Source organism: Rattus norvegicus, chromosome 4 (genome assembly GCF_036323735.1).
Source record: "Rattus norvegicus strain BN/NHsdMcwi chromosome 4, GRCr8, whole genome shotgun sequence".
Lineage (NCBI taxonomy): Eukaryota > Metazoa > Chordata > Mammalia > Rodentia > Muridae > Rattus > Rattus norvegicus.
In genome coordinates, this window is record NC_086022.1 from 165,305,029 (window position 1) to 165,330,352 (window position 25,324).

At 37.3% G+C, this 25,324-nt stretch overlaps 1 protein-coding gene across 5 annotated transcripts; it reads right to left on the reverse strand.

The window, feature by feature from the left end:
- Positions 1 to 305: 305 nt before the first annotated feature.
- Ly49si3l1 (immunoreceptor Ly49si3 like 1) lies at positions 306 to 24,102 on the reverse strand. Of its 5 annotated transcripts, XM_039108860.2 has the most exons (8): positions 23,980 to 24,102; positions 22,141 to 22,307; positions 19,977 to 20,066; positions 19,145 to 19,363; positions 17,919 to 18,061; positions 13,987 to 14,090; positions 641 to 796; positions 306 to 563 (listed from the first exon to the last, which is right to left on the reverse strand). In XM_039108860.2, exons 2-7 carry the CDS (start codon positions 22,250 to 22,252, stop codon positions 661 to 663), a joined length of 804 nt encoding a protein of 267 aa, XP_038964788.1. In that variant the 5' UTR covers positions 22,253 to 22,307; positions 23,980 to 24,102; the 3' UTR covers positions 306 to 563; positions 641 to 660. The 5 variants fall into 5 exon arrangements, 4 of the variants coding, with proteins under 4 accessions (XP_038964788.1, XP_063143057.1, XP_063143058.1 ...); XM_063286987.1 differs by lacking the exons at positions 306 to 563; positions 641 to 796 and adding an exon at positions 7,185 to 8,894; XM_063286988.1 differs by lacking the exons at positions 306 to 563; positions 641 to 796 and adding an exon at positions 7,185 to 8,963.
- Positions 24,103 to 25,324: the final 1,222 nt, after the last annotated feature.

Sequence of the window (25,324 nt, forward strand, 5' to 3'; positions counted from 1 at the left end):
CTCCTCTATGCCCAGAAACTCCTCACAAAGATCCTTCCCGCATTCCATTCTCTCCTTCACTTCTCAGATCTCCTCCTCACCCTTTACACAAAAGTCAAAAGTGGGATTCTTAAATGAAAATTGACAATTATACCAAGAAGATTTTCAGTTTCTTGTTGGTTTGCTTGTTTGGGGGAGTGGGGTCAGGCAATTTTTTGTTTTAATTTTTATGTTTTGTTTTCAAACAGGGTCTCATGTAATCTGAACTGTACTCAAATTCAGGGTGTAGCTATAAATGACCCTTAACTCTTGATCCACCAGGCCAATTTCAAGTAACAGGATTTATTCTAATCATAATGAAATATACAGGTTGGTTATTGGGATTTGATTTAATTGTATAAGAGTTTAAGAAATCAGAAAGAGCAGAGTCCTGGAGACTTTGAAGCAAACCATGTCCATGAACCAGAGAAAATGTGTCCTGTCTTCACCAGGATGGAAGAAGCCTCTGCTCTGCCACATCAGATTCCAGAGAACATTCCCACACTCTTCCAGCTCATCTCGCTGTTTGCACAGCAGACTAAATCCTGTGAACAAAACACCTGTTTGAAAGCAGTCACACATTATTAGAGGAAACAAAAGGATCAGCACATTCCATTTTTACCTTTAACTCTTGTTGGAGAGTCAATGAGGGAACTTATCCAGTCTCTTCTGACAAATACATGGGTAGGGGTTGGAGCACATAGCATTTTCTAGTCTTGTTTTAGATAAGAACATACAGTCTCCATCCTTTACATTGTATTTCTTTAGGTTCAAGGATCTAAAGAACAAAATCAATTGGCAACTGTTTAATTTTGAAAATTCCCTGAAATAAGTCATGTTTTTTAAAATTCTATTTGCAAAAGTATATGGAATATAGAACTACTAATCATAAGTTCACCACATAAATGTCTTTTCTCTAAGCTCATAAAAGGAAATGGTCTCCTAATCACGCAAAATGTTTCCATCTAATTTCAGACTCCCAATTTTTTGGTAAGCAGGTAAAATTTATTTATTACCAAAGAATTATTTTATGCTAAACTTTCATTCACATTAATATTTTAATCAATAAAAATTCTAGAATAATAGTAAAACAGATGTGGTTGTCACGTAGAATAAGAACTTATATATTTATGTTTAAAAGTGAAAGGGGAGATTTGACATACCATCACATATGATGACTTGTATGTTTTGTGTGAAATTGTTTCCCTTTCTTCCTGCTGACCTCATAATTAATGAAGCTGAGACTTCATGGAAACATGGTAATCTAATGAACTGCCTGTATGCAACACAACTCTGATTTCTGCAGGATGGTATATCAGAGACCACAACTACCCTTCTTTTTAAAAAATGCAGGTACATAAAATAATATTTTAGAAAACAGAGATAACTACCCCTAAAACAGAAGGACTATGAGTTCTGGAACAGCTTGGGCTATGTGAGAAAACAAGAATTACTTAATAATTAATTATTCGTATTCTCTATTATAAACTAATGGAAATCAGATTTAACCCACCTGAGTTGTTAGCAGGACAACTTAGATGGTCAGGGCAGCACTGAAGCCAGTGTTTCTCCTAAGAAACCTACAAGTTACTAAGTAAAGAATGCACTCAAAACTGAGATTCATAACACTTAAGTCCAGCCAGGTCTACTAAGAAACAATTGTAGTTTCAGTATTTGGAAGATGAAAGTGGAGGATTTAAGATTCAAAGAAAGCCTTTCATACATAGGGAGTTGAGCTTAGTAAGGGTTATAGTGTCTTGGTCATAGAAGGGGAGACAGAACATGAAACCCACTGAAACTACATGGGCTGAGATTTCATTTTTATTTCCTTTTTAATTTTTTCCTTTTATTCTTTCTTTTATTGGATATTTTCTATATTTACATTACAAATACTAATCCCCCTTTCTGGTTTCCCCTCTGGAAACTCCCTATCCAGTCCTTCCAAACCCTCCCTCCATAAGGGTGCCTCTTCACCCACACAACCACTCTCTCCTGCAGACCAGCACTGATATTCACTTGTACTGGAGCATCAAGAGTTCATAGGATCAAGGGCGTCTCCTCCCATTGGTGCTCAAAATATGCAGCTGGAGATATAGGTTGCTCCATGTGTACCCTTTGGTTGGTAGTATGTGCCTGGGAGCTCTGGAATGTTATGCTACATGATATTGTTGTTCTTCCTATTTGGTTGCAACCTGCTTTGTCTTCCTCATTCTTTTCTTTAACTCCTCCATTGGGAAAGCTGTTCTCAGTCCAATAGTTGGCTGTGAGCATCTGCCTCTGTATATATCCAGCTCTGGCAGAGTCTCTCAAGAGAAAACTATATCAGACTCTTATTAGCATCCACCACTTGGCATCCCCAATAGTGACTGGTTTTGGTGACTGTCATCAGGGAAATGTGAATCAAAAAAATCCTGAGGAACCACCAAAAGAAAATCAATCAAAAAACGGGATCTAGAACTAAACTGATAATTCATAGCACAGAAATCTTAAATTGCTGAAAGGACCTAAAGAAATGCTCAAATTCCTTAGTTATCACTGAAATGCAAATCAACATGACCGTGACGTTCCATCTTATAGTAGTCAGAATGGATAAGATCAAAACATCAGGGGACAATACATGTTGGCTAGGATGTCGAGAAATAGAAACTCTCCTCCATTCCTAGTAGGATTACAAACTGGTACACCGACTCTGGAAGTCAATTTAGAGATTCCTCAGAAAACTAGAAATAGACCTACAGAAAGAGCAAGAAATAACACTCTTGGGGATCTACCCAAAAGATTTCCCACTATGCCACATGGCACACGTTCCACTATGTTCATAGCAGCCCTATTTGTATTAGCAAGAATCTGGAAACAACCCAGATGTCCCAGGGCAGAAGAATGGATACAGAAAATATGCTACATTTACACAATGGAATACTACTGAGATATTTAGAATAAGGACATCCTGAGAACTGTAGGCAAATGGAACTAGAAAATATCATCCTGAGTGAAGTAACTCAGACCCAAAGAACATGCATGGTATGTTCTCACTGATAACAGTATATTAGCCAAAAATACACAAACACAGTTAATAAAACTCAAAAATGTTAACAAAATGAAGGGCCCAAGTGAGGAAAACTCAGTCACACTTCAGAGAGGACTACAAGAGGAGAAGAGAGGGAGGGACAGGGGATGTATAAGGACATGGGGTTGGGGGAAAGAAGAACATGATGTGGTATTGCGTGGGAGAAAAGGACTGAAGCCCTGAGGGCCAGCAGAACGAATGATAACTGGAAAACTCAGGTGGAGGGAGGTTGGGAGAAACTTGTAGAATATTCCAGAGAGCTGGAAAGTGAGAGACTATCAGGACTCAAGGGTTACCATTGATAAAAGGCTCCACAGTGTGGAAGGGGGCTTACAGCACTAACCTGCAACAGAGAGACAAAGTATCAAGTGAGACATAGGGTTGCCAGCCCAGAATCAAAGCTCTGACCCTGTCTGTAAGAAATTCAGGCATGGAAATGGAGCAGAGCTTGAGGAAATGAAGGTCCAAATTAACCAAATCAGAAATGAAAAGGGAGAAATAACAACAGAGCCAGAGGAAATTCAAAAAATCATCAGATCTTACTATAAAAACCTATATTCAACAAAACTTGAAAATCTTCAGGAAATGGACAATTTCCTAGACAGATACCAGGTACCCAAGTTAAATCAGGAACAAGTAAACCAGTTAAACAACCCCATAACTCCTAAAAAAATAGAAGCACCCATTAAAAGTTTCCTAATAAAAAAGAGCCCAGTTCTAGATGGGTTCAGTGCAGAATTCTATCAGACCTTCATAGAAGAACTCCTACCAATACTATCCTAACTATTCCATGAAATTGAAACAGATCGAGTGCTACCGAATTCCTTCTATGAAGCCACTATTACTCTTATACCTAAACCACACAAAGACCCAACAAAGAAAGAGAACTTCAGAATAATTTCTCTTATGAATATAGATGCAAAGATACTCAATAAAATTCTTGCAAACCGAATCCAAGAGCACATCAAAACAATCATCCAACATGATTAAGTAGGCTTCATTCCAGGGATGGAGGGATGGTTTAATATACGGAAAAGCATCAACGTAATCCACTATATAACCAAACTGAAAGGTAAAAAAACACATGCTCATTTTATTAGATGCTGAGAAAGCATTTGAAAAAATTCAACAACCCTTCATGATAAAAGTCCTGGAACAGGGATTCAAGGCCCATACCTGAACACAGTAAAAGCCATATACACAAACCAGTAGCTAATATTAAACTAAATGGAGAGAAACTTTAAGCAAACCCACTAAAATCAGGGACTAGACAAGGCTGCGCACTCTTTCCCTACTTATTCAATATAGATATCCAAGTCCTAGCCAGAGCAATCAGACAACTAAAGGAGATAAAAGGGATACACATTGGAAAAGAAGAAGTCAAAATATCAGTATTTGCAGATGATATGATTGTATTCTTAAGTGATCCCAAAAGTTCCTCCAGAGAACTACTAAACCTGATAAACACCTTCAGCAAAGTGGCTGGGTATAAATTTAACTCAAATAAATCAGTAGCCTTCCTCTACACAAAAGAGAAACAAGCCGAAAAAGAAATTAAGGAAACGACACCCGTCAAAATAGTCCCAAATGATATGAAATAATTTGGTGTGACTTTAACCAATCAAGTGAAAGATCTGTATGATAAGAACGTCAAGTCTCTGAGGAAAGAAATTGAAGAAGATCTCTGAAAATGGAAAGATATCCCATTCTCATGGATTGGCAGGACAAATACAGTACCAATGGCCATTTTACCAAAAGCAATCTATAGATTCAGTGCAATCACCATCAAAATTCCAACTGAAATCTTCATAGAGTTAGACAGAACAATATGCAAATTCATCTGGAATAACAAAAAACCCATGATACCTAAAACTATCCTCAACAATAAAAGGCCTTTAGGGGGAATCACTATCTCTGAACTCAAACAATAGTACAAAGCAATAGTGATAAAAACTGCATGGTATTTGTGCAGAGACAGACAGATAGACAAGTAGAGTAGAAGTGAAGACCCAGAAATGAACCCACACACCTATGGTCACTTGATTTTTGTCAAAGGAGCCACAATCATCCAATGGAAAAAAGGTAACATTTTCAACAAATGGTGCTGGTTCTACTGGAAGTCAGCATGTAGAAGAAAGCAGATCGATCAATTCTTATCACCCTGTACAAAGATTAAGTCTAAGTGGATCAAGGATCTCCACATCAAACCAGATACACTCAAACTAATAGAAGAAAAGTGTGGAAGAATCTCAAACACATGAGGACTGGAGAAAATTTCTTGAATGAACACCCATTGCTTATGCTCTAAGTTCAAGAATCGACAAATGGGATTTCATAAAACTGCAAAGTTTCTTTAAGGCAAAGGACACTGTTTTTAGACAAAATGTCAACCAATAAATTGGGAAAAGATCTTTACCAATCCTACAACTGATAGAGGAATTATATCCAAAATATACAATGAATTCAAGAAGTTAGACTGCAGGGGACAAATAACCCTATCAAAAAATGTGATTCAGAGCTAAACAAAGAATTCACAGCTGACGAATGCTGAATGGCTGAGAAACACCTAAAGAAATGTTCAACATTTTAGTAATAAGGAAAATGCAAATCTAAACAACCCTGAGATTGAACATCACACCTGTGAGAATAGCTAAGATCAAAAACTCAGGTGACAGCAAATGCTGGCAAGGATGTGGTGAAAGAGGAACATTCCTCCATTGTTGGTTGGATTGCAGACTGGTATAGCCATTCTGGAAATCAGTCTGGAGCTTCCTCAGAAAATTTGACATTGAACTACCTGAGGACCCAGCTATACCTCTCTTGGGCATATACCCCAAGGTGCCCCAACATATAACAAAGACACGTGCTCCACTATGTTCAAAGCAGCCTTATTTATAATAGCCGTAAGATGGAAAGAACTCAACAGAGGAATGGATACAGAAAATGTGGTACATCTACAGAATGGAATATTACTCAGCTATCAAAAACAACGACTTTACGAAATTCATAGACAAATGAAAGGAACTGGAGAATGTCATCCTGAGTGAGATAACCCCATCACAGACAGACACACATGGTATGCACTCATTGATAAGTGGATATTATCCCAAATGCTCAAATTACCCTTGATGCAAAGAACACATGAAACTCGAGAAGGATGACTAAAATGAGAATGTTTCACTCCTTCTTTAAAAGGGGAACAATTATAACCATGGGAGGGAATAGGGAGGCAAAGAGTAGAACAGAGGCAAAAGGAACACACATTCAAAGCCTGCCACACATGTGGCCCATAGATATAAAACCACCAAACTAGATAAGATGGATGAAGCAAAGAATTGCAGGCTGTCAGGAATTGGATCTAGATCTCTCCTGAGAGACACAGCCAGAATACAGCAAATTCATAGGCGAATACCAGCAGCAAACCTCTGAACTGAGAATGGGACCCTGGTTGAAGGAATCAGAGAAAGGACTGAAAGAGCTTGAAGGGGCTCGAGACCCCATATGAACAACAATGCCAACCAACCAGAGCTTCTAGGGATTAAGCCACTACCCAAAGACTATACATGGACTGACCCTGGGCTCCTACTGCACAGGTAGCAATGAATAGCCTAGTAAGAGCACCAGTTGAAGGGGAAGCCCTTGGTCCTGCCAAGACTGAACCCTCAGTGTATGTGATTGTTGGGGGGAGAGTGGGAATGGGGGGAGGATGGGTAGGGGAACAGCCACAAACAAGGGGAGGAGTAGGAGTTAGGGGTATGTTGGATATATCCAATTTAATAAAAGTGGAGGGAAAAAAATAAAAAGACCTGTGGTTAAAACATTTGGTCCCTATATAGTCCCAAATCATTACAGGAAATTAACAAGTATAACAAAATATTCCACTGTTATCTTTCCTTCCCTTCTCTTAGAAATTCTGAGAAAAGCAATACTCTCTTTGCACAGATATGGAGTGGTTTTACCACAGTCATCATTATCTATATTTGTGACACTGAAAATACACAGCCTCTTAGATAATAATTCCATTACAGATAAATCAATAGTAGACAAAAAGTGAAATGGGCAGTTATTTAAGTTTAAAGCATATTGATTTAAGCCAAGGTTTTTGAAAACAAGGTTTATTATCCAAAGTGTACACAATACAGACTTAATAAAAAGTTCATCAATAAAACTGTTAATTTTCACTGAACTCATAAAAAAATTCTTGGGCCAGTAACATTGCCCACACAAACCAACAGCCTGAGTTCATACTTCACACCCCACAAAGTAGGAGAAAAATAACTTAAACGGTGTATTAGGTGGCACAACTACATTCTTAGGATAACATACTTTCAAATGTAGACTAAAATATATAACCTTGTTATGACGCTATGAAAAGTGAGGCAGGCCACTCACTTTATCATTTGGGTGGCTAAATTAGGAGGATTTAAACCCAAGTTACACATGGCTATAGAAAAAGGTCCTAATCAAATATTAACTAATAATTAAAACCACACTTGATGCACAGTCAGGAGCATCAACACAACAGGCTTAGGCTTCAGCAGAGCTGTCACTTCAGAGGATCAGCAGAGGCTGATCAAAAGTGAGAAAGACGTGCCACGTGCCCAGGCACTGAACAATAGTTTCCTAAGAAAACAATCAGTCTAGATGCCATGCCTCAGACTGTTTCTAGAGCTATTTGCAAAGAAATCCAGAAAAATGTCCTAAAGAAAATGACATCATGAACAGAAGACAACAGAAATAGAACATTAAATCCACAAGAGTAGAGGCAGTAGAATTATCATTAGCACGTGTAAAATAAGTATAACTGACATCTTTCAAGAGATTGAAGATAGGCTAGGCATGCCTGCCTTTATTCCCAATACCTGACAGAGCTAAGAGGATCACGAGTTAAAGGAATGCCTGAATCTTGAGATGATTCCTTATCTAAATAATATGAACAAAATAACAAAAATTCCATTTATTTTATATTATATAGAAAGCTATTTAACATATATCTACATAAAAAACTTATTAAAGAATAAATAATAATGAGGTGATTTCTGAAAATTTGTATTTCTAAAAAAAATCAGCAACCAGAAAAAATGATAAATATATAATTTGAAGGCAGAAGGTAGAGGATTCAAGTACAAAGTTGAATGAGGATTGAAAGATAAGGGGCATGAGAGAATAAAGGATAGATTAACCAAAACTAAGGATATGTAAAGGTCCCTATAAATACAAGATAGTAAGTTCATAGATGATCAACACAAAACAAACTCCATTATTCCTTGATTCCTTCGTGGTTTGGAGTGGTGTGTGTGTGTGTGTGTGTGTGTGTGTGTGTGTGTGTGTGTGTGTGTGTGTGTGTGTGTGTGTTGTTTGTGTAGTTGTTTTGGTTTTGGGGAGGGGAAACATTTTTTTTGTGATTTTTGTGTATTTTGATCACCTGATTGATTTTATTTCCACTTTTTTGTTGTTTGGAGGAGAAAGAAATAGTAGGACCTTGGGTGAGTAGGAAGGTGGGGAGGAACAGGGAGCACTCAGTGAGGAGAGAACCCATTCAAAATAAGATATGAGTTTTTAAAAGGAACCCAAGTGCAAGGCAAAGGACTCTTCAAGAGGAATTACTTACTGGTCTGGGACATGACAAGTGTCTCCTACACAGCACAGGTTGCTGCTCCTCCCCTTGGGTATCCATCATAAACACATGGAAAGCCCTATTGCTGAAGATACTTCCCACTTTGACACCAACACATAGAGAAGTCAATCCCAATCAATATGGAAATATCTTCCCCTGGTCTGGCTTTCAAAGGGCTAGAAACAGTTTTTGCTGGTTGCAGAGGAGAAAAGATATGAGTAGACCAATTCAGCACTGGAACCTGCATGCTACAATGCTGACCTGTTAAGCAAGATATATTGTAGGTTAAATTGATGCTTTCTTATTGGAACTAGGTCCTTTACGATAAGAGGGAACCATGTCGGATGGTGTAATCCAACTCCAAAGCCTGAGATTGAAGGTGGTCAGAGGCCACTTGGGCCAATTGTCCTGCTATGTAGTCAGTGGGTAAAATGTGTTCCTAGTATTTATAGCTACGGCCTAGACCTGTGCTGCTCTCAACTCCATCAAAGATGAATCTTTTTCTCTCTTTTTTTGTGATGTTATGCATTTACATTTCAAATGATATCCTGTGTCATTGTTACCGCACCACAATCCCACATCCCATCTGCTATAACATCCTTACTTTCACCTACAGGAGGGTGCTCCTCCACCCACTTACCAATCCCAGTCTCACCTCTCTAGCATCTCCCTATGCTGGGGCATCAAGCCTCCACAGGACCAAAGACCTCCCCTCCCTCTGATATCACATAAGATCATCCTCTGATGCCTATGTATCTGGAATAATGGATCCTTCCATGTATACTCTCTGGTGGGTGGTTAGTCTCTGGGAGTTCTAGATGCTCCATGTAGTTGATATTGATCTTTTTATGGAGTTATAATCACCTTCAGTTCCTACAGTCTTCCCCTAGCTCTTCCATTGAAGTCCATGGGCTCAGTACAATGGTTGGCTATGAATAACTGTATCTGTGTTGGTCATGTGATAGTAGAACCTCTCAGGGAATAGTCATACCCGGTTCCACTTAGCAAGCACTTCTTGACATCAGCAATAGTATCAAGTTTTGGTGTCTACAAATGGGGATGGATCCTTAGGTGGGATAGTCTCTGGATGGCCTTTCATTTAGTCTCCTTCCAACTTTTGAACCTGTCTTTCCTTTGTAAAGGAACATTCTGGGTTAAAAAAAAAAACTTTGAGACCAGTTGGTGGCCCCATACCTCAACTAAGGGCCATGCCTATCTATTGGATGTGGTTGTTACAAGTTCTATGTCCACTTTGCTACATATTTCATCTATAGTCATCCCCATTGGGTCCTGGGTACCTCTTGCATTCCTGGCATCTGAGACTTTCTAGTCATTACCTGTACTTCCCATCCCTCACTGCTACATATTTATATTCAATTTCCTGACATTCTTCACATCTCTCTTGTTTCTAACAGTACTTGATCCTACCTCCATTTGATGTCCCCTTTCTCTCTTCCTCCCAGGTCCCTCCTTCACTCTACTTCCTATGATTATTTTGTGCCTATTCTATGTAGGATTGAAGCATCCACACCTTGGTCTTATCTCTTTTTTTGTTATTATTGGCTACCTTTTCTTTAAATTTCAAATTTCATTTCCCTTCCTAGTTTCCCATCAATAAACCCCCTATCCTATTTCCCTCCACTTATTCTTTAAGGGTGTTCACCCTCCAAAACCAACACCATTCCTACTCCTCTTCCTGACATTCCCCTACACTGGGGAGTCCAGCCTGGCAAAACCAAGGGCTTCTCCTCCCCTTGGTGCCCAACAAGGCCATCCTCTGCTACATATGCAGGTGGAGCCATGGCTCTGTCCACGTGTAGTCTTTGGGTAGTGGTTTAATCCTTAGAAATTCTGGTTGGTTAGAATTGTTGTTCTTATGGGGTTGCAAGCTTCTTCAGTTCCTCTACTCTATTCTCTAATTCCTCCAACAGGGACCTCATTGTCACTTTAGTAGTTTTCTGGTAGCATTTTCCTCTGTATTTGTCATGCTCTGGATGAGTCACTCATTAGACAGCTATATCAGTCTCCTTTCAGCATGCACTTATAGGCTTCATCAATATTGTCTAGTTTTAGTGGTTATATGTATATGTATATATATATACATATATACACACACATATATATATACATATATAAATATATATATATATATATATATATATATATATATATATATATATATATATATATATATGTATACATGCTGAATTCCCCAGTGAGGCTGTCTCGGGAATAGCCAAATATAGCCAAATAGCCATTTCTTGAGACTTTGCTCCAACGTTTGTCTCTATGTATAGTCCTATGTATATTTTTGTCCTCCCTTTTTTGAAGGAGTGAAGCATCCACAATTTGGTCATCTTTTTTCTTGTGCTTCATGTGGACTATGGATTGTATCTTGGATAATTTGAGCTTTTAGCTAGTACCTACTTATCTTATTTGGAAACCATGTGTATTTTTTTTTCTTTTTTCATTTTTTTTTTTTTTTTTGTGATTGGGTCACCGCACTCGCGATGATATTTTCTAGTTCCATCCATTTACCTATGAATTTTATGAAGTCATTGTTTTTGGTAGTGGAGTAGTACTCAATTATATAAATGAACCATATTTTCAGTATCCATATTTCTTTTAAGGGACAACTGGATTATTTTGAGCTTCTGGTGATTATAAATAAGCCTGCTAAAAACATGGTGGAGCAACTTATATTTTGGAACAACTTTTGGGTGTATGTCCAGGAGTGCTATAGCTGGGTCTTCAGTTAGAACTTTTTCCAGTTTTCTGAGGAACTGCAACCTTGATTTGCCAAGGGGTTTTACCAGCCTGCAGTCCTACTAGAAATGGAGGACTGTTCCACTTTCTGCACATCCTCATCAGCATCTGCTGTCAAATTTGTTTTTGATCTTAGCCATTGTAATTGGTATGAGGTGGAAACTCAGGATAATTTGATTTGCTGTCCCCAGTGACTAAGGATGTTGAACATTTTTAGGTTCTTCCTGATTATGCAAGATTCCTTACATGAGAATTCTTTGTTTAGCTCTGAGTCCCATTTCCATATGGTTATTAGGCTCTCTGCTGTCTAACTTTTGAGGTTTCTGTAAATTTTAGATATTAGCCCTCTATCTATTCTAGGCTTGGTAAAGATATTTTACAATCTATAAGTTGTGATTTTGTCAAAATTATAGTATTCCAACTTCTAGCCAGAGCAATTAGACCACAAAGTAAATCAAGGAAATAAAAATTGAAAAGGAGGAAGTCAAAATATCACTCTTTGCAGATATTATGATAGTTTACATAAGAGACCACAAAAATGCTACCAAAGAACTCCTACAATTGTTGAAGAACTTCTGCAAAGTGCCTGGATATAAATTGACTCTAACAAATGAGCCTTCCCCTACTGAAAGAATAAATGGGCAGACAATGAAATTATGGAAGCAACATCTTTCACAATAGTCACTAATTATATAAAATAAATTCTATCAAATTAATAGGTTTCCTAAACTGAAAGAATATATAGACTGTGAAAAATATGAAAACAAGACCCTACACAATAGTTTCAGATATTATGAAAAAACTTTGGTATGAATCTAACCAGGTAAGCGAAAGATTTGTATGACAAGTACTTCAATTCTCTGAAGAAAGGAATTGAAGAATTCCTCAGAAGATAGAACAGTCTCCCATGCTGATGCATCAGCAGGTTTGACATAATAAAAATAGCCACCTTACCAAAGAAGTCTAAAACCAAAATATTCAGTGAAATCCTCATCAAAATTCCAATACAATTCTTCACAGAGGTATAATGAGAAATTCACAAATTCATTTGGAATTAAAAAAAAGGTAGCAAAAATTATTCCCAATAATCAAAGAAGTCCTGGGGTGATCACCATTTCAGACCTCAAGCTGTTCTACAGAACAATAGTGATAAAAAAAGCTAAATGGCATAGTATTTGTGCAGAGAAATGCACATAGATCAATGGAATAGAATTAAAGAACCAGAAATAAACCACAGCGTATGGTCACTTCAATGTTCACAAAGAAGTTAAAACCATTCTGTGGAAAAAGGTAGCATTTTCAACAAATGGTGCTGGGTTAACTGGAGGGTCACCATGTAGAAGAATTCAAATTGATTCATTCTATTTTCCTTTTCCAAAGATCAAGTCCACGTTGATCAAGGTCTTCTACGTAAAAAGAGATATGCTAAATCTAGTAGAAGAGAAAGTAGACAAGAGCCTGAAACACATGGGAAGAGTGAAAATTTTCCTGAAAAGGACACCAATGACTCATGCTATATGATGAACAATCAACAAATGGGAACTCATAAAGCTGAAATGCTTCTCTAAGGCAGAGAACCTTCTTTACACAGCGGGCTATAGTCCAGGCAGAGTGGAAGAATTTATCATAGTGCATAAGAGATGTGTATATGTGCTGAGCCCTAAAGGAGACATCTGCGTCAACTTCTTTGCCTCCACACAACCAGCAAATTTCAGAGGAGAGCAGAGAAGAGGACATAGAAAAAATATAAGAGCAAGACAAGGGGAAAATGTCTGTGAAATTCAAGCTTCTGTGCAGAAGAAATTTCTGCAAATTTATTTCTTCTCAAGAATCCACTATTCTTAGGTGACAGCTGTAGGAAAAGAAAGAGATAATGCTTTATTGAGTGGTTGGCCACCGGTATGTTTCATTGTTCCAGTGGATTGCATACAACTATGCACTTATAGACAGTTATGAAGACATAAGTTAGTATAATGCATGTTTGAGCTTTTAGAGGGGGGAGGGTTTGATATGTTCATATATTTTTGGATATAAATATGATATTCAATAAAAATGCATATTACTAACAAAGATAATCATGGAAGAGTTTTCTAGCAAATTATAAATAATCAAACTACTTAGGATTTTCAAAACACCTTAAGTGAATGGCAGGCATATATATATATATGAAGCTGAAAACAAAAAGAATGTCACATGAATGTCTGAATGACTCAGGCACAATGTATCTGTCATGATCATTTGGTCACTCTGCACTACTTTAAGTTATTGACTTTCTAGAGCCTTTCTTATATTATAAGAAACCATTCTGAGATGTATGCAGTTTTAAGCCACTTTTGGTCAGTTCAATGAACATACAATTTGCCGGTGTAACACTTTCTCAGGGACTACCTTATGTTACTTGTCCTTAACTAGAAGCTCATAGAAAATGAGGAAAGTCATGTGAAATGAGAAAAAAGCCTTTGCACACAAACCTCCCAGTACCCACACCAGTGTTAGTCTTAAGAGTTTAGAAACTCACAATTCAGATTGGCCATTATCAATCCATGACCATTCCTGTTTTGCTTTATTGTATGACAATCCAATCCAGTACTGGTCTGAAAGAACCTGGAGCCGAAGGAACTTCTGGAAAAGAAACAATGCACACTGTGATGAATTTTCTGTAGGTTTGATGAAAGAACAAGCAAGAAAATTTCCCACCATTCCAGTATCATTCTGTGCTGTCCTGTTCTCTCATTCATCAATTCCACCATGTTCATTTTGGAAAGGACTTAAATCAAAACTAAGTCAGTTCTATAAGTTATTTAAAATAAAACCTTCAAGTGTCCTGAGATATTAAGATCATGACATGCTGTGTGAGTATGTTTCTTAGACCACATCTCACTAAGTAACCATGACGGGACTTGAATTCACAATCTTCTTATTTAACGCAGATTTAATGATAATATTTTTAGATTCAGCATTTTTTGACTGATGTAACAATTTCTTCTAATGCTTTATCTATGCCTGAGCTAACTAGAAAATTCTTAATGTAGGAATCTTGAATCGTCATGAAGCACATAAATGTATGTTTAATGTCTTCAGCAACCAGAGAAATGCAAGTCAGAACAACTCTGAGACCTCACTTTACACCAGTATGCATGGTTAATATTAAAATCCCAAGTGATATCACATGCTAAGAAGGTTATTGAGTAAGGAGAACACTCCTCCAGTGTTGGCGGGAGTGGAAACTTGAACAATGTCTTTAGAAATAATTTGGAGGTTTACCAGAAAAGTGATAATAGTTCTAATTCAAGAACAAGCTGGCTGGGGATTTAGCTCAGTGGTAGAGCGCTTACCTAGGAAGCGCAAGGCCCTGGGTTCGGTCCCCAGCTCCGAAAAAAAGAACAAAAAAAAAAAAAAAAGAACAAGCTATACCACTCCTAGGCATATACCCAAAATGTGCTCCATCATTCCACAAAGACACTTGCTCAATTACGTTCATAGCAGTTTTATTCATAATATCCAGAAAATGAAAACTTCTTAGATGTCCCTCAGTTGAAGAATTAATAAAATTTTTGGAACATCTGCACAATGGAATAGTAGTCATCTATGAAATACAAAGACACCAGTTTTACAGACAAATGGATGGAACTTTAGAATATCATCCTGAGGTGGCAAAGTCCCACAAAGGCATTTTTGATATGTTTCAACTTATGAGTGGACATTAGTCATAAAAAAGAAAATGTTTGTGCTACATACCACAGACCCAAGTAGTCTGGACAGAAAGAGGGGCACAAGCAAGAATTCTTGGGTCTCACTTGGAAGGGAGATTGGAATGGTTATGGAAGGCAAATGGAGACAGGGAACTGAGCAGAAGAGGGGTTTATGAGGGGAGTCGAGTTGCAGCTTCATGTGTGGGGAAGCATGGGAGTATGGCCTGATGGTCATGAGAATCAATGGAATTCTGCAACTGCTGAGGAAGTCGGTAGGGAACATTTTCTGGAACATGGTGATCAGTGATAGGAGAGGCACACAATAATCAGTAGGGGTGTCCTTAGCTGAGAAATTTATGTAGACTGGTGAGACAGCATCCTGTGGCCAGGAAAGAATCCCTGGGGTGCAATACCAACATCAACAAACTGAAAAAACTTTTGAAAAAAACTCAACCTGTCCATAAGAAATGCAAGATTTGGAAATGGAGTAAGACTGAGGGAAGCAGGAAACAAATAACTGGCTCAAATTGAGATCCATCCTGTGAAAAAGCATTAATTCATGACCCCATTTATGATATTCAGTTATGCTTGCACACAGGAGTCTAGCGTCCTGACCTCTGTGAGCCTCTACCAAGCAGCTTAGTCATACATGCACAGGAACCCAAAGCCAAACCATGGATGGAGCTTAGGGACCCTTATGGAAAAATAGGAGGATTGATTGTTGTCCCTTAAAGGGATAGGAACTCCAAATGAAGACCAAGAGCAACAACTAACCTGGAACCTTGGCGATCTCAGAGACAGACCACTAAACAAAGAACATATGTTGGGCTGGACCTTGGCTTCCCAGAATATATGCAGATTTGTTTTCTTTTGGTATCTGAGCAACTGCAGCAGACAAAAGCTGTTGCCTGTATATGAGATATATTCTAATTGAGCTGCCTTGTCTGATCTCAGTGGAAGAGGATGCACCTAGTTTCATGGAGTTAGGGGGTTCTGGGCACCTGGGGCTCCCCACGATGGACTCTCCACTGGCCTATGTTCATGGGTTTGATCCAAGCATGGAGAGAACTCATGTAGGGGAGAGAACAGCTTTCACCACCCCCTCTGCCAGTCCTTCTCCTTTTTGCTGCTACCACTTTGGTTGCTCAGGTCAGGCTGAGCCAGCAGGAAACTGACTAGCTGGCAAAGGATGCAGGAGGGCTTCTGGTGGCAATTTCTGGAGAACAGATCTCTTCTGCAAGAGGCATTGTTACAGCTCTTATAACAGAAGCTCACAAACAACGGAATAATTCCTGCACACTTTTAATCCTTAACATGATTTATTTATTTATTTATTTATTTATTTATTTATTTATTTATTTATTCATTTCTGGAGCTGAGAACCAAACCCAGGGCCTTGAGCTTGCTAGGTAAGTGCACTACCACTGAGCTAAATCCCCAAACCTAACATGATTCTTAAATACAGTTTTTGGATGGGTCAGTGTGTGACAGCATGTACTTCCTATTGGTTTCTCCTGAGAGTTTGGGAAGACCTTGTCTATGTATTCAGAGACATGGTCCTATTTCTATGACTGATTGGTCTTGAACCTACATGACCTGTGGTCATGACCTTACCTATGGAATAGGGGCTTGGAGCATTGCCCTATGTGAGCAGTCTGTCTCAAATGTCTCTATAGAGGTCATTGGGGGGCTGCAGCTAGTGAGGCCTTGATCTGGGAGACTGGTAATTTGCCTGATGCTTCATTTAGTCTTTCCAGGCATTTGATTTTATTGAACAGGAATCAGTGTACCTTTCATAGCCTGCCGTCTCGATGTGCCACGGTTTGAAAAAAAGAAGGAAGCAAAATAGATTTCCTCCTGCTCCTGCTCCTGCTCCTCTTGCTGCTGCTACACTACTACCACTACTACTACTACTACTACTACTACTACTACTACTACTACTACTATTACTACTACTGCTGCTGCTGCTGCTACTACTGCTACTGCTGCTGCTGCTGCTACTACTACTGCTATTACTACCCAAAAATAATAAAAATTATAAAAAATGGTTACAGTGAAGTGTATCAAATGGAAACTTACTTTATTATTTTAAACACACTTTTATGTTATTATTTGAATATGCATTAAATTGATATATAAATAAAATACATTGTTATAAATAACAATGTTTTCAAGGTGAGCCTAGAATCATTTCTCTAGAAAAATACAGGTTTCAATGAGATTTCATTATTAATAACCAAAAGAAAAAATGTCATCTATGGGTATTATAAAACATGTTCAGTAGTGGTAGGGACAGTTTCAGTGAAAATAACCATGAGCCTAACTGGTCAGCCACTGAATTGCACATTTTTCATATCATCTCATATTACAGACAGGCACAGAAATATGTAACTTTCCCTTTTGGCATCTGATTTCTCATCTCAGGAAGAATCACTTCCAGTTCCAAATAGCAAACATTAGACAGAGGGAGCTTATAAGTAACTCTCAGCTAGAGGATATGCTGTACCAAAGGTTTAAACTTAATCAGGAAAAGGCATGCTTTCTGAGAGACTCTCTTATAGTCTCGTGAGAAAGGGAGTAGACTGAAAGACACAAGAGTATCTGTAATAATGAGTCTCCTCTAACAGACCCTTGTCCCAAAATTTTGTTCATATTACAAGAAAATCATATATAAATGAAAAAAATATGTATTTAGTGTCTCATTATTCAGGGCAAGAGACAAAATCAAACAAAATAAAGGGGAAAGTGTCTACAATACCAGTTCTTCCTCTTCATCTATCTTCAGAAGGGATAATCTGGATTTCTGGCATGCTTGTTTACATCCGATCCAGGTTTTTTTGTCCAGAATGAAATAATAACATTTTATTCCATAGCAGAACCAGTGTATTTCAACATTTTTGCCTGTGAAAGTGAAGTTAAGTGGTTAAATTTATTATTTTCTGGTATTATGTTATCAGAACACAATATTGATTGAGGTTGTGTTGAAAGAGAAAGAAAGAGAAGGTGGGGTAAAATCCCCCAGGTCTCAGAAAATAAGATTCTATAATGCCCAGATACCCAGGCACATCCATGAGTTATGCAACATTGTTGATAACACTATAAATATAGAAACATTTCCTGGGTCAGTCATGTAGAATCAATAGAGAAAAGAATACTATTAATCCTTTAAAGCAAAATGCATTGGCTGGGCATGATAATTTATGCCTGTAACCTGAGTACTCTGAACAGAGAGGCAGAAAGATAACTATCAGTTTGGGGTCATCCTAGACTAAGTAATGACTTCCAGGCCAACCTTGGATATGATTTGAGTTCCAAGTCAACCTGGACTACACAATGATATCATGTCTCACATGAAACCCAAGAGAGAGATGCTGACCTATGTGACAAACATGGACAAAGTTGAAGATGGTGAATAAAGAGAAACACACTAGGTCTAGGACCAAACTTTATGATTCTGATCAGATTAGGTTTCTAAATCAGCCCAGTTCTATGAAACAGAGGCTGAATACCAGGAGGCAGAGGGCAGCAAGTGAACACTTGCTATTCAGAGGCAGTTAAACTGATGGCAGAATTCTAGATCTGCAGTATTGCATTGTGTCCACACTGGTCCTTACAGTACTGTGAACTTAGTTAGCATTGTGCAATGTTGTTGTTAAATTCTCTTACCTTGAGAGAAATGAGAGACATACAAGGGAGGTTTTGATGTTGATAGTCTGTTCTCCTGATTATGTTGATGATTGGTAATTCCATGCACAGCAGGCAGTAGAAGTGTCAAAGATACACTGACTTCTAGAAACTATAACATTCTGCTAACTCAAACAGGGATTTCTGAGTTGCCAGTCCCTACATGAAATAAGGAACCCTTAATTGATTAACCAATGCATCACTAGCATCTTAAGCTGAAGGTTAGAATTCAAAGCTTCCATGAAAGAAACAATAGATGATCATGGACTTCTGTATTCATGTTCCTCCCCTGCTACATACCTGTGTGCTGAGAGGAAGGTATAACAGTCTTAGTTTCACTGTACCATCTTTTCTGTTCTCTGATTAGAGATTGCAGAAGATCATTGCCTCGACTGCAATTTTTAGAAATATTCCTTAGCATTTCTTCTTTTAAATCGATGTCATTTTGCATGGTGCTGTAGTTATACTTGTGGCTTAGAATTTCATGCACTCCATGTTTTTCATGAGCATACTGAAAAACTAAATTATTCACAAATAAATATCTAAGTAAAATATTCTAATAATTCTTAACCCACGATGAAAATTTGAACTAAAAAAAATTTTAAGAAATGGGACAACTGTTATAAGAGCATATGGAATCCAAAATATCAACATACAAACATGTTTTAGCACAGCCTGTAAGTTATATTTTCTGTAAATCTGAAGGAATGCAATAAATTTTAAATTTAATGTCTCTGTACAGATGAAGTCTTTTTACTTAACCATGACCTCAATATGCATTAGAAAAAGGAAGAGAATGCCATAAGTTCTTGGCACAGCTATTTCTTACAATATTTTTATGTAACATTAACAATCCCCTGAACTCAGAATGTACACTTCCACCAAGTCCTCAAAAGGAACATGGCCAAGAGTCAGAAAGAACAGGGGAACTCCTAAGAGCCCCAGAACTAACAGATTAGTATGAATAAGGACAGAACACGGCAGAGTGTAAGGAAATGTTATTAAAGTCCTTAGATTCTGACTTATCTCCTGATTATAGGCTACAAAATGGACATAGTTTATAACTGCATCATCCCTTTCCAAAGCTATGTTTTAGTTAGAATTTCAAATAAGATGTCTCTCAATTACTCACTGTTTGTCAGGATCATTCCAACAGCTACCAGCCGAAGGGAACAGAGGATTACAAGAGCTACCACAATGAGCTGCCAGGGGACTGACCTCTCTTAAATCAACACAAAGCAAGAAAATCAACACCATGAAAAGAGAACATCTCAATATTAATACAATTTTGTATAGCAGAGAATCATGGGGAAATTATGTACAAGTTGATGATACAAACAGCCTGAACAGTGTCCTGAAAATTGTAGATTTCTACCTAAAATATACCCATGGAAGAAATCCTACATGTGTGAAGATTCCCAAAGTTCTTAACTTATTTCAGCTTTATCCTTGTAATGTGAATAGTCTGATCTCAGACTATTATTAATTGTATGACAGGTATGTGTCCTCACTCAGTTCTATAGGAACAAAAGTGCATTCTAGAGAAGACATTGGTGGCATAGGTACAATGCAAGTACAAGATAACAAACTAGAGCATAGGGTTACCAAGAAAGATAACTGAAGATAAAGAGGAATGAAAGATGGATGGATGTTACTGAGAACTGGTAGGGAACCACAGCAGGTCTGGACTTGATGTGTATAAATCCTCATCCTTGAAAGGGCCTATAGTTAAACTATTTCTTTTTCCCTGTAATTTTGATTTTGCTTTATATAATACTAAATTTTTTCTGTATCTAAGGTATTTGGAATCTGAAACTTATGCTTCTCATTACTATGACATCAAAGAAGAAATTGACCTCTGCTTGGAACAGAGCCATGACAGTGTGTATAGAACAACTAAAAAAGAAACAGAGAAAAAAGAAAATGCCATACTTCTTCATTTTCATTAATAAATGATTCTTTGACATTTTCAGGAACTCATAATAGGGTGTAGTTATTCCCACATCCCCTAATCCTCTCATCCCCTCTTCCTTCATCTGCAAAATTATTTCCATTTAGAGACTTCATCTTCTGATGGCCAACTGTTGTTGCCTGTTTCATTAGATATTGGGATATTACAATAATTAAAACACTTTCCTTGAGAATGAAAATATTATTTATAATGCATGAGAGTTTTTTGTGTAGGATTCTGTTTCTCTAGAAAACAGTCTTTTATCAGACTCTGGCTTGTTAGTTTTAAAGTTTTCACAATTTCTGTTGACCTGACTAAATAAAACCCGAAAATCTCCTTACAGTTTATCACATCTTTTTTAATTTTAATTTTTATTGGCTGTTTTGTTTTGTATTTTCATTTCAAATGTTATCCTCTTTCCAGGTTCCCTCTCTCTCATCCCCCCTTCCTTTCTATGTGGATGCTTTTCCTCCCACCCAGCACTACTCTAGGGAAATGTGCCTCACAGTACCAAGGACTTCTCCTCCTATTGATGACAGAAAATGCCATCCTCTGCTACATATGCAGCTAAAGCCGTAGGTCCCTCCATGTGTACTCTTGGTTTGTGTTTTATTCCCTGGAAGATCTGAGGTGGTTGATATTGTTTTTTTTTTCCTATGTGGTTACAAACCCCTTCAACTCCTTCAGTCCTTCCTCTAGCTCCTCCATTGGGGTCCCCATGCTCAGTTTGATGATTAGCTGCAAGTATTCTCATCTGTATCATTAAGGCTCTGGCACGCCCTCTCAGGAAACATCCATATTAGTCTCCTCTCAACAAGCACTTCATGGCATCAGCAATATTGACTGGGTTTGGTGGTTGCATATAGGATGGTTCCCCATGTATGGCAATCTCTCAGTGTCCTTTCCTTTGGGCTCTGCTTCACTCTTTTTCAGTGTATTTCCTCCTGTGAGTAATTTGTTCGCCCTTCGAAGAAGAACTGAAACATGCACATTTCAGTCTTTCTTCTCACTTCTTGATTCTCAAAAATTTTTCCCTACATTTTCCCATTGTTCTACTCTCCTCATCTGATTTATTCATTAAGTGAGTAAGAGCTAAAGAGTAAAAGTAGTTTTCATTCTTCCATTTTAATTTTAAAATTTGATTGCTTTTCTTTTAATTTTGTTTTTAACAATTTTGTTCTTAACTACCCTCAAACTAATACTCCCAGTTCCCTTCTTGTGCAAAACCAACCCCAGATAAAATGGAACATGATAGTTTTCAATAGAAGCCAGTAAGGTATTTTTAAACTGTTGAAAGTTTAAAATGCATAAAAAGCAACTGAGTTTAGACACTAAATACTCTTACCTGTGTGGCCAGCTTCTCTGGCCGTTTGAGTCTCTTCAGGCCTCACTTGGTTCTGCCGCCCTGAAGACTTTTTAAATCTCACAGTTGAGTAAGAGACCTCCTGCTCACTCATTTTGGAAATGGTACATGAAGTTTGTTTTCAGTGAAAGTTGGGCCTTCAATGATTTCTAGATATAATGTTGAAATGCATATCTTAGGATGGTATCTGTATCTGATGATACAGAGGGCTGATAAAGGGTAGGGTCTGATTGATTTACTTAATGATCCAAACACCCTGACATGGAATGACCCTTATTTCCATTACAGGTGAGAACCCTTTGCAGATTTCTGTTAAATTTGTTTATTTCTAGTGGCTCCAGCCAATTTTGTTAAGAAATATGTAATGAATTAAAAATTTACTAACTCATTATAATATTGACACAGCAATGGTTCTAAATATTCGGCATATAAACATGTTAGGTAAAATAGGCCCTTTGAGTCTCCTCACCACTGAAAATCCTTAATTTTTTTTTAAACAAAGTGTCCAAATAGACGTGAGTCAAATCATTAGGATTAAATAAAAATGTTGCTTCAAAATTATTTACACGTTTCTATAAACACATGAATAGTAAATGTATTTTTATTGATACATGGATCTAAGAGTTTCCCAGGCACTACCTTCAAGAAATATTTGAAAGGCAATACTGCACATAATACAAGATATATAAATATCTCTTGGATTGAAGCCTCAATTAGCTGAGATGTACAATTTCTCCATGTAGCCACAATCTGCATATTGTTCTCTATACTTGAACCTGGTTAATCAATTCAACCAGAAAGGTTTCTACTGAGTATAATAATCCAGACCCAGAAAGACAAAACTATTGTGTCTCCTCTGAGGCTCCTAGCTCAAAGTCTTCAGAAATCCTGTTACCTTTAGTAACTGCAGCAACAAGAAAAGTAAAAAGGAGATATTACTGAATAGAATGTGGGAGCAACAGATAGAGGCAAAGAGGAAGCAATATGAAATTTTAATCTCAAATCATTCCATGTACACACCCATCTCACATATAATATACTCATACATGATATGATATTGCAGGAAGTTATATGTAGATAAATTTTGTTACGTTGTAGCATATATGAAATAATGCCCATGAATAATACACTCTGATAATAGACATCAATGTAATGTAAATAGTAAGTACTGGTAACTGACCTTATCCTTAAATTATTAACTGAGCTATGACCCAGCAGATAATAAAGACAACATGCTGCACATAATACAATATTCTTCTCTTGTTTTTAATTTGTGAAGTTTTCCCAGGTTATTTACCTTTATTCCTTATTTATGACAAAAAATAATCATTTCATTAAACAATTCTCATTCAAAATTGTTTTTTTATTATTGTGGAGTTGAATGAGCCAAGGTCATCTGTGCAGAAGACAACTTTACAAAGTTAGTTCTCTCACGCCACCTACATGTGAGCTCCAAGGATCAAACACAGGTATTAGATCAGGGTTATATAGCAAATACCTTTACAAACTGATCTATCTTACCTGGTTCCTATTGTGATATTTGTCAGATGGATAAGATATGAACATTTGATGCATTTAAAGAGTAAAGTCCTCCATAGATCCCTCTACCTTAATTTCTTAGCACACAGCAAAATTCACTGCATTCAGTGAAAGAAAATTACCAGTGCAGAATAAGAGTTTTCACATGCAGCCAGAGTTAACCTGATCTAACACAACCAACAGTGCTTCCCCATCAATCCCGCTTTCATGTCAAGTCATGTGAAATTCTCAATTAAATATTTGATCATTTGATAGAAAAACAATAAAAGCAGACATTGTTACCTCTGTCTCTACACTGAATTGATTCTGTTAAAGGGAATTGCTTCATCTGTATCCCCCAGAGGCTCCGAGATTAAAGGCAAAACTAACTTTCCTCTGAGTGATACTCAACCTCATGACTTTCTGCCCCTCCTATTGACCAAAGTGAAAAGAGGAAATTCTTTAATGAAGGCTGACTCTGAGACCAAAGGAAAGAAACAACTTACTGTGCTAGATCCTGCAAAATAAATGTCCAAAATTTACATTTGAAGACTTAGAAAATGTAAACTGCAGAGTGATAAAAACCAGTGTCTTTTGCACAACAATTAGGAAAAAAGGAAACTGAAGCTGTTCTGTGCCTAGATTTCAAATGGGCTGTTGTGAGTTTTGTCTTGTGTTACTACTTTTAAAGTTTCTTCTTCATTTTGAATTATGCTAATAGCAGCTTAAAGTATAGATTAGGAGTGCCATTAAAGCTTTCATGTTTCCACTAGTATTGACTTTCTTTACACTCTTCTAGCTTTTTAAACATAGATATTTACTGTGAACATTGTCATTCCACATGGAATGATTTAACTGCTGATATGTTCATGGTGATGGGAAATCAAATCTAAGACAATGAGCATGATCATGATACACACTTTTCCTGAGCTATAGTTTGTTCTTGTAGGGTTTTTTATTGCTTTGTTTATTGTTGTAATTTTGATATACTTGCCATACCTTACTATGTAGCACAGGCTGATCATACACATAGATCTCTGTACTCACTCTTTTATTCTGTTAGAATTATAGCTGTATACCACTACACCAATTTATTCTATGTTTGTGATAGATATTTTCTAATAAATAATAAGCAATTCTACACTTTACAAATATTGATCTCAAGTATCCCATCAATTATATACAGTATAAATTAAATAGATAATCCTCGGATGCTGAACATACTAATTGTTTTATAGAATTTTTTGCTGTTAATTTAAGGACTTCATGGGGTATACTTTAGAATATAATAAAAAAGCCATTTTATGCATGAAGTCATAGAATTTTAGATAGTACAACTTTATGAAACTCTAATATCTATCATCTCCTGACATCCAGTTAATTTACAGTCTATCAGTCCACATGAACAAATTCACAATTGATTTTTTTAGATATAGATTAGGTGACTTTTCCTTGTATGAGTTTTGCTGATGGGTTGTGATGAGAATTCTTGGAAACAAGATGTTTCAGTAAAGACTCATGTAAACAACAGAAAAGTAGGAACTGTTTAATGGTGTGTGTCTAGCCGTTAGACTCCAGAAGCTTATCTAAGACACAAAAGCAGCTAAATTTTCTACCTTGTAATACCCAAAAGTGCAGGTGTTTAAAG